Source organism: Pelodiscus sinensis, chromosome 8, assembly GCF_049634645.1.
Source record: "Pelodiscus sinensis isolate JC-2024 chromosome 8, ASM4963464v1, whole genome shotgun sequence".
In the NCBI taxonomy this organism is placed as follows: Eukaryota; Metazoa; Chordata; order Testudines; family Trionychidae; genus Pelodiscus; species Pelodiscus sinensis.
The window spans coordinates 39,848,671-39,861,912 of NC_134718.1; the positions used below are offsets into that span (position 1 = coordinate 39,848,671).

Sequence of the window (13,242 nt, forward strand, 5' to 3'; positions counted from 1 at the left end):
ATAAGAATATCATGCGAGACCGTATCAAATGCCTTACTAAAGTCTAGGTATATGACATCCACCGCTTCTCCCTTATCCACAAGGCTCGTTATCCTATCAAAGAAAGCTATCAGGTTAGTTTGGCATGACTTGTTCTTCACAAACCCATGCTGGCTATTCCCTATCACTTTATTACCTTCCAAGTGTTTGCATATGATTTCCTTAATTACCTGCTCCATTATCTTCCCTGGGACAGACGTTAAACTGACCGGTCTGTAGTTTCCTGGGTTGTTCTTATTCCCCTTTTTATAGATGGGGACAATATTTGCCCTTTTCCAGTCTTCTGGCATCTCCCCTGTCTTCCATGATTTTTCAAAGATCATAGCTAAAGGCTCAGATACCTCCTCTATCAGCTCCTTGAGTATTCTGGGATGCATTTCATCAGGACCTGGTGACTTGCTGACATCTAACTTTCCTAAGTGATTTTTAACTTGTTCTTTGTGTATCCTATCTTCTAAACTTACTCTCTCTTTGCTTGTATTCACTGTTAGGCACACCTCCAGACTTCTCGGTGAAGACCGAAACAAAGAAGTCATTGAGCATCTCCGCCATTTCCAAGTTTCCTGTTACTGCTTCTCCCTCCTCACTGAGCAGTGGGCCTACCCTGTCCTTGGTCTTCCTCTTGCTTTTAATGTATTTATAAAAGGTCATCTTGTTTCCCTTTATGCCTGTAGCTAGTTTGATCTCATTTTGTGCCTTTGCCTTTCTAATCTTGCCCCTGCATTCCCGTGTTGCTTGCCTATATTCATCCTTCGTTATTTGTCCTAGTTTCCATTTTTTATATGACTCCTTTTTTTATTTTGAGATCATGCAAGATCTCCTTGTTAAGCCAAGCTGGTCTTTTGCCATATTTTCTATCTTTCCTACACAGCGGAATTGTTTGCTTTTGGGCCCTTAACAACGTCCCTTTGAAATACTTCCAACTCTCCTCAGTTGTTTTTCCCTTCAGTCTTGCTTCCCATGGGACCTTACCTACAAGTTCTCTGAGCTTATCAAAATCTGCCTTCCTGAAATCCATTACTTCAATTGTGCTGGTCTCCCTTCTACCTTTCCTTAAGATCATGAACTCTATTATTTCATGATCACTGTCCCCTATACTGTCTTCCACTTTCAAGTTCTCAACTAGTTCCTCCCTATTTGTTAAAACCAAATCCAGAACAGCTTCTCCTCTGGTAGCTTTTTCAACCTTCTGAAACAGAAAGTTGTCTCCAATGCAGTCCAGAAACTTATTGGATAGCCTGTGCCCCGCTGTGTTAGTTTCCCAACATATGTCTGGATAGTTGAAGTCCCCCATCACCACCAAATCTTGGGCTTTGGATAGTTTTGTTAATTGTTTAAAAAAGGCCTCATCCACCTCTTCCACTTGGGTAGGTGGCCTGTAGTAGACTCCTAGCATGACATCACCCTCATTTTTTTTACCCCTTTTAGCTTAACCCAGAGACTCTCTACACAGCTATCTCCTACGTTCATCTCCACTTCAGTCCAAGTGCATACATTTTTAATATGCAAGGCAACCCCTCCTCCCTTTTTTCCCTGTCTGTCCTTCCTGAGCAAGCCGTACCCTTCCATACCAACATTACAATCCTGCTTCCCATCCCACCAGGTTTCTGTAATACCAATGATATCATAGTTGTATTTATTTGTTAGCAATTCCAGTTCTTCCTGCTTATTACCCATACTTCTCGCATTTGTATATAGACATCTAAGGTACTGATTTGATCTTGCCTCCTGTTGTGCCCTGACCCTCCTTTCTCCTTGCCATTATAGGCAGTAGTCCCCCTCCCCATTTCCAACCCATCTCCCGGTCCCGCACATTCAGCACTTACCTGTGGGCTTTGCTCACCTGTCCCCGTCTAACCTAGTTTAAAGCCCTCCTCACAAGGTTAGCCAGTCTGTGTCCAAACAAGGCCTTCCCGCTCCTGGAAAGGTGAACTCCATCTCTGCCAAGCAGTCCTTCCTGGAAGAGCACCCTGTGGTCAAGGAAGCTGAAGCCCTCCTGGCGACACCATCCTTGCAGCCAGGCATTCACCTCCAGAATGCACCTTTCTGCCCGGGCCCCTACCTTTGACAGGAAGGATCGAAGAGAATACCACCTGTGCTCCCAAAGCCCTGTAGTCACGCTTGATCCGCTCAGTGTCACACCTGGCAGTATCATTTGTGCCCACATGGATGAGTAGCATGGGGTAGTAGTCAGAGGGCCGGATAATCCTCGACAATGCCTCCGTAACATCTCGGATACGGGCCCCTGGCAGACAGCATACCTCTCGAGATGAACTGTCAGGGCGACAGATGGGCGCCTCCGTTCCCCTCAGAAGAGTCTCCAACCACCACTACCCTACGTTTCTTCCTTGCAGTGGTGGCAGGAGACTGCTCAACCTTGGTGGTGCAAGGCTTGGTCTCCTCCACTGTGGGGGGTGACTCCTTGTCTCCTGCAGAAAGTATAGTATAACGGTTATGTAACAACACATGTATGTTATGTAAATTACTGTTACACTGACAAGTTTTAAAGACGTTGGTATTAGAGTTCAGCTATATAATATCTACTTTAAAACTTGGTTTTAAAACCGATTATTACTGCTGAATCTAGGTAGATAGATTCCCAGTTGTGCAAAAGACAAGCATCTTACTCTCGTAAAGTAGTTTGATCGGAATCCAGTTTAATATTTTGTAATATCTAATTTGTCACTTCTGTGCTGATATGGTTCTAATGTGATTCTAATTAACTCAAGTTACATTGCTTTAAAGACTTTATTTCAGCAGGATATTTGTATAACTGAATAAATGTTTTGGCAGACTCAGAAGAACTGTTAAAAGAACCTGAACAATCTAACATGAGCATGGCAAGCTATATAAAATTTTCTGTTTGGATTTCCTTTTGTGAGATTTACAATGAGTGCATATATGACTTATTGATCCCAATGTCAAATGATAAGAAAAGAAGAGCGCTGCGACTTGCTCAAGACATCAAAGGCTGCTCTTACGTAAAAGGTAACTGAAATACTACTATTCGTTTGAATTTTTGGTGTATTCATCCTGTTGCCAGCATTGAAGAATGTAAACTAACTTTATAGTAGCTAGGAATGTCTTCACTTTGTATGTTAAGTCTGAGAAATCCATTTTGAATATGACAGTGTTTCCCAGCTTTCACTACCTCAAATTTAAAGGGCTTGTGCATGTGTGCATGTGAATGTGCTCTTCATTAGGAGGGCTTTCTCAATGTTCCCCTGATTTCCAGGGTGCACTTCCTAGGATCCTGTATCCATTCCCTAAATTTCCCTTTTAGAAAACTTAGGAAGAGTCTCTTGCCATGTAGTAGCTCTGTCTATATCTTGTAAAAGCTCAGCCTCACAATTATGATGGCTTCCCACAAGAAGGGAGCTATGTCTTTAAATCTCTCAGGCTAAATAATAAACAGAATTCCATCCAGGTCACAATGAGGCTGAGTTATTAATGGAAATTCTACAAGGGCTTGCTCTGACTTGCTTGCTTCCACGCCTAACCAGATCTGTTTAGAAGGCCCAGTAAAGCTTTATTTGTGAGTGTTGGGCGTGATGGTCTTGTGTGCTTTTGTCATCTCCTTTGTAAAGTATAGTTTCAGCCCCCAACATTTTTTTTTTTTTTTTTTTTTTTTTAAAAACTGCATTTAAAAAAAACCTGGATAGTCCATGTCCGCTGACTCAGGCTTAAGGGATGTAGATGTTCAGGCTGGAGTCTGGGTGCTAGATCCTGTGTGATAGGAGGATATGTCTAAACATCTACATTGGAGTTAAACAGCACCTTTGCCCAAACCTCTTGAGCCCAAGTTAGTTGGCCTGTGCCTGCTGCAGGTTTCTAATTGCAGTGTAGGCCTACCTTAAAAAGCCAGTTAAACTGGCGTGCACATCACTTAGTTGCTACAGAGATTCTAAACATGTTTCATAGAAGATCAGAAAAAATCTTACAGCCATGTTTTAGTATGTACTATTACATGGAAGATTATACAGTCTCAAGAATACAAGGCTTCCTAAAGTAAACCAAAAACAAACAGTAAAATTTGATCTAATCTTCCATTTTTTTCTTCCAACAGTCAAGCATTACTTGGCTGGTGCGGACTAATTTTTTGTGTTTTCTACATGTTTCTAGTTAATATGTTACAATCTTAATATTGCTTGAAGGTCTCTTGTGGTAGTTTCAGACACAGTGTGAGTTGTTTTTATTGTGTATAGAGTCAAAATACTGATGATTTATTTCAGTAAGACTGGTTCTATTTATTGCAAAGAGTTTAAGTGTGATACCCCCCCCCCCCACTTGTTTTTACACGAGGGCATGCTGAAGCAGAAGAACAGTCTAAACACAACTAATATTCTGTCGCAAATCAAGATGCATGTTTTAATTTATGCCCTACTAGCAAAGAAATTTAAAAGTAATCTTGGTGTTTCCTCTCAAGATCTGCAGTGGATTCAGATTTCTGATTCAAAAGAAGCTTTTAAACTTCTGAAGCTTGGGTTGAAGCACCAGAGTATTGCTTGCACAAAACTGAATACTTACTCCAGTAGAAGGTGAGAGAACTGTTGTTGGTATTGTTCAGTACAGGATCATAGAACACAAATAAGATGGCCAATTTTTTAAAATCTGTGGCGCTTACATTGATAGAGTCCAGACTTTTTAGGTTCTGGATTTGACCTACTTGAATAGTGAACAAAAACTGCAAGTTTTGCTCTAAAATTGACCTGCATAAGAATTAAACACCTTTTGCTGAAATATCTTCCTTGATGGGAAGGCATTTAGCTATTAGATTTGTTTGCTTTTCTATTCATTGTCTCACTTGAGGATGCAAAACAATATTGTGATTTTGGTAATTACTACAATGTTGGGTGTAGAGATAATTGCTCAACAGGCAAAATAGCAGACCAAAAAAGAGTGCATTTAGGTCTCAAGTGTATATTCTCATGTGCATGGGGTGTTGAGCTAAGTTAAATTTTCATGTTAGAATAATTTTACGATTGAAGATCTTTAACAGGCATTATAGAGACTAAAATATTTTGAACTAAAGTATTGAAATTAGACAATTTAAAAATTCTTTTTCTTTTAGTCACAGTATATTCACTGTTAAAATTTTAAAGATTGAAGATTCTGAAACTCCTCATGTAATACGAGTCAATGAGTAAGTAATTGTTTACTTGAAAGCAAACACTAATTTTGATTACATCGAAAACCTCTGGAAAGCATAATAACTATTATTCTGTATTTTCAGATTGGCACTTTGTGATCTTGCAGGTTCAGAAAGATATACCAAGACACACAACGAAGGTGATAGATTGAAAGAGAGTGGAAATATTAACACTTCTCTACTGATTCTAGGCAAATGCATCAATGCACTCAAGAACAGCCAACAGTCAAAGTAGGTGTTACTATATCTTTTAAATATTTGTGGCTTTATACAGCATGGAGCACGAATGTTAACTATAGTTATGGTGAAAAAGTAGTTGGATACATTTCCCAGACTCCTTAGCCCCAATGTGCCAAATTTCTGGGAAGTCTGATTAAACTCACTAAACCAGTACATTTTCAAAAAACAGCCCTTAATTCACTTTTTCAGATATTTTGCTGTTCATTCTGATTATTCAAATTCCTACATACTTTTAAACTTGCCTAGTTCTCCATGACAACTGACTGATTTATTTGTAAACCAAGCTTTGTGGCAGGAAACCCTTACATTATTTCTCAGCTGTGCACTTTTCTGTGAAATATGCATCTTCTGATGGTACTTGTATATTGGATGCCAGGACCAGCATTAAGGTGCAGGGAAGATTGGTGAAGCACAGAAAGTTCTCAGTGGATTTTGGGGGTGCGGGGAGAATGCATTTTAGCAGTAAGTCATTTTCAGTGTATGTAAAGTTCAAACTTATGATAGTGCAGAGAGTAACTGCCCTTGGGCAAGTGTGGCTATAAAATTAATGGATATCTCTGGACATTGTACTATATCACAGTGACTTTACCTCCATCCTATTCTTTATCTAAAGTACTAGCAGAAATGCTATGTTTCATGTGCCCTCAAAGTAGGAAGTAAGTTGTGCAAAGCCAATATGAGCAGGATGATTTGTTTTTTCACCTTGAGATACAAATGTTTTTATACCACACTAAACTTTGGCAACACTAACAATTAGAAATCGAGTCCCCCCCCCCCCCTTTTTAAATGACAAACCTAGCTTTAGATCAGTGGTTCTCAAACTTTTTGGCCCGTGGACCACTTGGTTCAATCCAAACCTTTCTGTGGACTACCAGTTGCTAATGGAAACTCGCCATTAATTACATAATTACACACACCCAAGCCATCTTGCTAGTGCTGCAGCTAGGGATAATGGTTAATTTAGATTATTAAACAGATGAAGTGTTAACTTTCTCATGTTGGATAAATTCACTTCATTTAAAATATAGTAAAATATGAATTTATGTTCAACACGAAAGTTTCCCATGTTTTCTTTCTTTATGGCAGGGGTGGGGAACCTTTTTTAGGTCAGGGGACACTGACCCTCAGTAAAGTCAGTTGAGGGCCACATCAATGAGGGTTGGGGGTTTTTGGAGGAGTTTTTTTGCTTCTCAGTTGTGTGGTCCCCAACTAAGACACCTCACTCTTCTGGCACTCCAGCCCCACAGGGGAAGGGATAGGGAGGACTGAGATTCAAGGCTTCCTATAGGAAAGATTTACTTTTCTGGGGTTCTGGAGTTAGTAGATTTTTGTGGACACCCTTAGGCTCTGGGATAAGGACAAATATGAAAGGCTCAGTGTGGTGGACAAGGCTGCCAGAGAGTGGGATTGGGGTGGGGGTACAGGATCTGGGTGGGAGAGAGAGTGCAGGAGAGGGTGATGAGGGCTGGGTGTGGGAGGGAGTTTGGCCGTAGGAGAGGGTGTGGGGTGGGGAGAAGGAGAGAGTCTGGGAGTTTGAGGGGGTTGGAGGAGTAACTCAGAAAAGGTGAGAGGGTGAGAATGCAGCTGCATTCAAATAGCTGCACATCAAAACCCTTGTGGCTGGTGGATTATTGTGCACCCATCACTGGTGTCTTTCTGTTATGATTGAGATTTGTGGTGACCCTGGCAACTATATGGCGCTGAAACTGAGTCAAAGAAGAACATTGATTCACTTTTATATGTAGATGTTGAAGCAGCTAGTTATCTTAAAAAAACAATAACAAAAAAACCCCTAAGCCAACAAGTATTCAATATGGAGGGGAGAGGTCTCCCTTGGCCCGGCTTGTTTTCTGGCAATCCCAGTGAGGTGTTATCAGTAACTGAGGGGTCAGAAAGAATGGTAGCTGGAGGAGACTAATCCATGGAAAAGCAACAAGCCCCAGACATACAGCTTACAGCTCTGGGGGAAATAATGAACAAGGGTCTCAGCTGCCAGCAGAAATATGCACTGGCATTAAAAACAGCTACTCTGCTGGAGATCTGGAGGGAGCAAATGTCCCAGATCTAATGCCAAGGAAGCTACATATTATTGAACAATGAACAGACCTGCCAGCTTTCCTGCAGTGCCTGCAAACAGGCTGAAATTCTCATTCACACAGAATGAAAAGATGCAAAGAGGATTGTGCTGTGTTTGGGGGGGGGGGGGGGAAAGGAGACCAAGATGGGGGCGGGGGAGAGTAAAGGAAAAGTGCAGCTTCTGCAAAGAAAAATTTGTATCCCCCACCTCACATCTTCCCTCTGCTCCAGCCTTGTTGCCGATCCCCTTTCCAACCTGACCTCCTTCATTGCAACCCCTGCCCCCTACCATTCTGCCCCCGAATCCTCCTTCACCCCTTCTTACTTCCACATTGCTATTCCCCCTCAGTGCACACATCGGCAGGGCAGCCCCCGAAGAGCAGCGCTGGGGCAAATCACTTCCCTGCTTGGCCCAACCCTTTGCCTGGAGCTCACCCCTCATCTTCAGGCTGCGGTGGGTAAAGCCCAGGGCTGTCTCCAGTCTAGCTAAGCACAGTGGGGCACTGGGGAAGAGTCTCCCCACCCATATACACCCATGGGGAGCAGCGTGGCACAGAGCAGGCCCCAGCACCCCATGAAACCAGATGCCCTGCCCCAGCTGCAGAGCAGCCCCAGCTATGCCCCCTCCCAGAGCAGGGGGCAGAGCTTGTGTGTGTGTGGGGGGGGTGGTGGTGTTAACCCCTTTAGTTTCCAGGAACTGCACGCCCAGGCGGAGCAGGGACAGCTCCAGGGACATGAAACCCAGCGCAGGGTCATGCCGCCCACTCGCTGGCTGGGCTGGTCTGGCCTGGCCCCTACGCCATGCTGCACCACCCTCCCATCACCGTGTCCCCCCCCCCCCCCCCCCCCCCAAGAGGGAAGCCAGAGCTTGCGGAAGCAGGAGGCCTACATTCAAGCCACAGACTGCACTTTGAGGACCATTGCATTAGTTTTGGTTCTACAATCTTACTCTTTCTCTGCATGCTCACCTCCATTACCGTGTGGGAGACCCACACCAGCAGACTACATAGGAGAAACAGTGAAATTAGCTAAACAGAAATTTGTCAGGTACATGTAACAAACCAAGTAACTTCTTCTAATTTTACAGTAATATGAGATACTAAAAATACCTGTGTGAAATAGAATCTTTAGAAGTGTGATAGAAATTTAAGCATTAAAAGATTTGCTAAAATGGTAATAAAGTAAGACCTAATGTGGGCTATTTTATATGGTTCAGGAAGGCAGGAATTTCAGATTGAAGTGTTATGACTGAGGCTTTTTTCCTTACTGAGCTAGAATATATTGACATTTTATTTTGTTTTTAGGTTGCAGCTGCACATACCATTTCGGGAAAGCAAACTAACTCACTTCCTTCAAGGTTTTTTCAGTGGAAAAGGAAAGGTACATATGATAGTAAACATTAGCCAGTGTGCTGCTGCATATGATGAAACGCTCAATGTGCTAAAGTTCTCCTCAATTGCTCAAAAAGTAAGTGCACTATAACTTTGTAATTGTAGTTTCTTAACCTTCAAAGCTACATTTTGGCAATAACATAGCGCTTTCACATCTGTACAATTTAGACTTGTAAGCAAATCCAAAATCCCACCTGTAATATACTTCAGTGCTTTCTCTTCTCCTCCCACCCTTAAAAAAATTGAATCTCTAAATTCATTCACTCCTCACGATTAAATTAAATATTCTGTAATCTTTCCTGGTTGAAATACTTAATTGTTTTGGCAAGGAAACATTTAAAAACCTGAATCTTTATAAAACATTTTGATTTACAATGCTTTCTTGGGCTCCACTAGCTAGAAAACCATAAATGCTAAAAATTCCCAACTTCACACACATGGCTTGTCCTATCTCTGATCTGATTCATATTTTTAAAATTTTTGTATGTTTTTAATGCAAATCTCTGACCTGGTTCATCTGTTGATCATAAGCTATTTTTTTTCTCAGCAAGCATGTCATAGGAAGTACATCAACTTTTTTACTCGTTAAATTTTTATCTCTGGGGGGAGATTCTCTCCAGCACTAATTGCAATCTGAATCTGTAAAAGGGACAAGCTGCCTTTGGCTCTTAAGAAAATCTTCCACTGTTTGTGCCAAAGTAATACATCAGCAATTCTTTTGCAACAAAGGAATTAGCAACCCTGCTCCTGAGGCTGCTTTCTTCCTTTAGTCAGTCTGCAGAGCTTCATTCCAGGAGAGCACAGGAATCTCAATACAGTGCTGTTTCTGCACGATTCCTTCTTTTTTCGGCATTCGGAAAGTAATCTGGATGAAAAATTAATTTGCTGCAACAGCAAGTGGGCATTGCCAATTACATGAAGTTAGCCCCTAGTTGCATACTAAGTGGGAGCCATGGCTGCAGGTTACTTCCATAAGTGCTTAATATTCTCTGAAGTAGTATCTAACATAATTGACTATCCCTTTCCCTCAACAGGTTTGTGTTCTAGACACTTCTAATCCTTCTCAAGAGCATAAGTCTGCAAGAGAAATGTCTCTTATAAGTAATCCTGACACTAAAATGCAGGTAGCAAGAAAAAGAGCCACTATACTTTGGGACAGGAGCCTGGAAGATGTGATAGAAGATAATGATGGTGATTTAACTGTGGATAACAAGGACATAAGTGAAGAGCATGATATTGCAAAAGAGATGCCAAATGAGGAGGAAGAGCACGATATAGCAAAAGAGATGCCGTATGAGGAGGAGGAAAATAAAGTAATTATTGGAAAAGAAGAATATCTGGTATGTACCTGGAATGCTTTCAGAGTCAATATAACTTTTGATAGGTGGCATCCTTCCTTCCTAAAATGTATTCTAGGGGACTGAAGCATGCAGATAAACAACCAGTGGGGCCACTGGATGATCGAGATACTAAAGGAGAACACAAAGATAAGGTAATTGCAGAGAAACTAATGAATTCTTTGTATCAGTCTTCACAGCTGAGGTTGTGAGGGAAATTCCCAAACTTGAACCATTCTTTTTAGGCTACAAATCTGAGCAGTTGTCCCAGACTGAGGGTCATTAGAGGTGGTTTTGGAACAAACTGATAAATTTAAACAGTAATAAATCACCAGCACCAGATGGCATTCACCCAAGAGTTCTAAAAGAGTTCACCCAAGAGTTCTGAAATATGAAATTGTAGAACAATTAACTGTGGCTTGTAACTTATCCTTTAAGTCCATTTCTGAATCAGATGACTTGAGGATAGCCGATTTTTAAAGTGTATGCTAGAGGTGATGATAGCAATTATAGGCCATTAAGTCTAACTTCAGTACCAGGGAAATTGGTTGAAACTATGGTAAAGAACAGAATTATCAGACACATAGATTAACATAATTTGTTGAGGGGAGGGAGGCATCAACATGCTTTTTGTGAAGGGAAATCAAGCTCCATACATTTACCAGAATTCTTTTGGGGGGGGGGGGGGATCAAAAAGCATGTGGACAAGGGGGATCTAGTGGATATAGTGTACTTTGATTTCCAGAAAGGTCCTTCACCAAAAGCTCTTAACCAAATAAGCTGTCATGGGATAAGAGGGAAGGTTGTCTCATGGATTGATAACCGGTTAAAACATAGGAAACAAAGAATAGGAATACATGGTCAGTTTTCATAATGGAGAGAGGTAACTAGTGGTGTCCGGACAGGGACCAATCCTGTTCAGTATATTTATAAATGATCTGGAAAAAGGGGTGAAGTGGGGTGACAAATTTTGCAGGTACAAAATTGCTCAAGGCACTTGGGTCCAAAGCAGATTTGAAGAGCTTCAAAAGGATCTCACAAAACTAGGTGACTGGGCAAAAAAAAAGCAGATAAATTTTAATATTGATGAATGCAAAGTAATGCAAATTATAAAACATCATCCCAATTAATACATGTAAAATGATGGAGTCTAAATAAGCTGTTCCCTCTCCAGGGAAAGATCTTGGAATCCCTGTGGATAGTTCTTGGAAAACATCCACTCAGTGTGCAGCAGCAGTCAGAATGCTAGGAATCGTTAAAAAGGAGATAGACTAAGACTGAGAATGTTATTACCTCTATATAAATCCATGGTAAACCCACCTTGAATACAATGTGCAGATGTGGTTGCCTCATCTCAAAGAAATAAAATAAAATTAAAACAAAATAAAAATAACTTGGCACTGTAAACATTTCAGTACAGGGCAACAAAAATGATCGGGGGTTTGAAATGGCTGCCATATGAGGAGAAATTAATGAGTTTGGGACTTCTCAGATTGGAAAAGTGGAGGTATGTAATAGAGGACTATAAAATCATGATTGGTGTGGAGAAAGTAAATAAGGAAAGGTGTTATCTGAACAAGAAAATAACGAGAACTAGGAGATGACAAAATAAAAAAAGAATAGGGTAGCAGGTTTAAAGCCAACAAAAGGAAGTATTTCTTCACACAGTGCACAGCCAACCTGTTAAACAATTTTCCAAAGGATGTTGTGAAGCCCAGGACTTTAACAGGGTTCAAAAAAGTGATGAAATTAATGGAGATAGATCATAAGAATGGCCATACTGGGTCAGACCAAAGGTCCATCTAGCCCAGTATCCTGTCTGCTGACTGGCCAATACCAGATGCCCCAGAGTAGGGAACACAACAGGTAATCCTCACGTGATCCCTCACCTGTCACACATTTACAGACAAACATAAGATAGGGACACTATTCCTACACATCCTGGTTAATAGATTCATGGAGATGAGGTCCATCTAGCTCTTTTTGAACCCTGTTTAAGTCCTAGACTTCACCACATCATCTGGAAGTAGTTCCACAGGCTTACTGTGTGCCGAGTGAAGAAAACTTCCTTTAGTTTGTTTTAAACCTGCTGCCTATTAATTTCATTTGGTAACCCCTAGTTCTTATATTGTGGCAATTAGTAAATAACTTCCTTATTCACTTTTTCTACACCAGTCATGATTTTACAGACCTCTACATATTCCCCCCCCTTAGTCTCCTCTTTTCTTAAGATGAAAAGTCCAACAAGTCCTTTTAATCTCTCTTCATATGGGACCCATTCCAAATCCCTAATCATTTTTGTTGCTCTCTTCTAATGCCAGTACTGTATATCTTTTTGAAATGAGGCGACCACATCTGCAGAATTCAAGATGTGGGTATACCATGGTTTTATGTAGAGACAATAAGATATTTTCAATCCCCCCCCCCCCCTTTTTTTTTTAATGATTCCTAACAATCTGTTTGCTTTTTTGACTGCTGCTGCACGTTGAGTGGATGTTTTCGGAGAACTATCCACAGTGACTCCAAGATCTTTCTTGAGTAGTTGTAGCTAAATTAGTCCCCATCATATTGTATGTGTAGTTGGGATTATTTTTTCCAACGGGCCATCCAAGGTCCATCAATGGTTATTAGCAGGGCTTGCTGAACCGTGGGGAGCCCCGCTGTCCAGCGATCTGCACATGTGCAGATCGCCTGAACCCGGCTTTTCCAGGTTACATTCTACTTGATTGTATTATTTGTCGAATCCTGGTTATTAGCCAGGATGGGCAGGAATGGTGTCCCTAATCTCTGTTTGAGAAGCTGGGAATAACAGGTGGGGGGAGGATGGATCACTTGACTATCTGTTCTGTTCATTCCCTCTGTAGCACCTGGCATTGGCCTCTGTCTGAAAACAAGATAATGGGCTAGGTAGACCTTTGGTCTGACCCAGTATGGCTGTATTTATGTTCTTGTGCTAGTTGTGGAAAATTGTGTAAAATGGATTTTTTTAAAGTTTGGATTTGGGCATGAC

At 41.3% G+C, this 13,242-nt stretch overlaps 1 protein-coding gene across 2 annotated transcripts in view; it reads left to right on the forward strand.

Annotated features, from left to right (window-relative positions):
* The window catches only part of KIF20B (kinesin family member 20B), a 110,619-nt gene that overhangs the window by 17,439 nt on the left and 79,938 nt on the right, over positions 1-13,242 (forward strand). The window contains exons 8-13 of one of the 2 annotated variants that reach the window (XM_075935117.1): positions 2,833-3,027; positions 4,466-4,577; positions 5,111-5,182; positions 5,273-5,419; positions 8,809-8,971; positions 9,930-10,235. In XM_075935117.1, coding sequence (XP_075791232.1) covers positions 2,833-3,027; positions 4,466-4,577; positions 5,111-5,182; positions 5,273-5,419; positions 8,809-8,971; positions 9,930-10,235 — 995 coding nt within the window. The remainder of the gene's footprint in view (positions 1-2,832; positions 3,028-4,465; positions 4,578-5,110; positions 5,183-5,272; positions 5,420-8,808; positions 8,972-9,929; positions 10,236-13,242) is intronic. The other variant, XM_075935118.1, reaches the window with a different exon arrangement.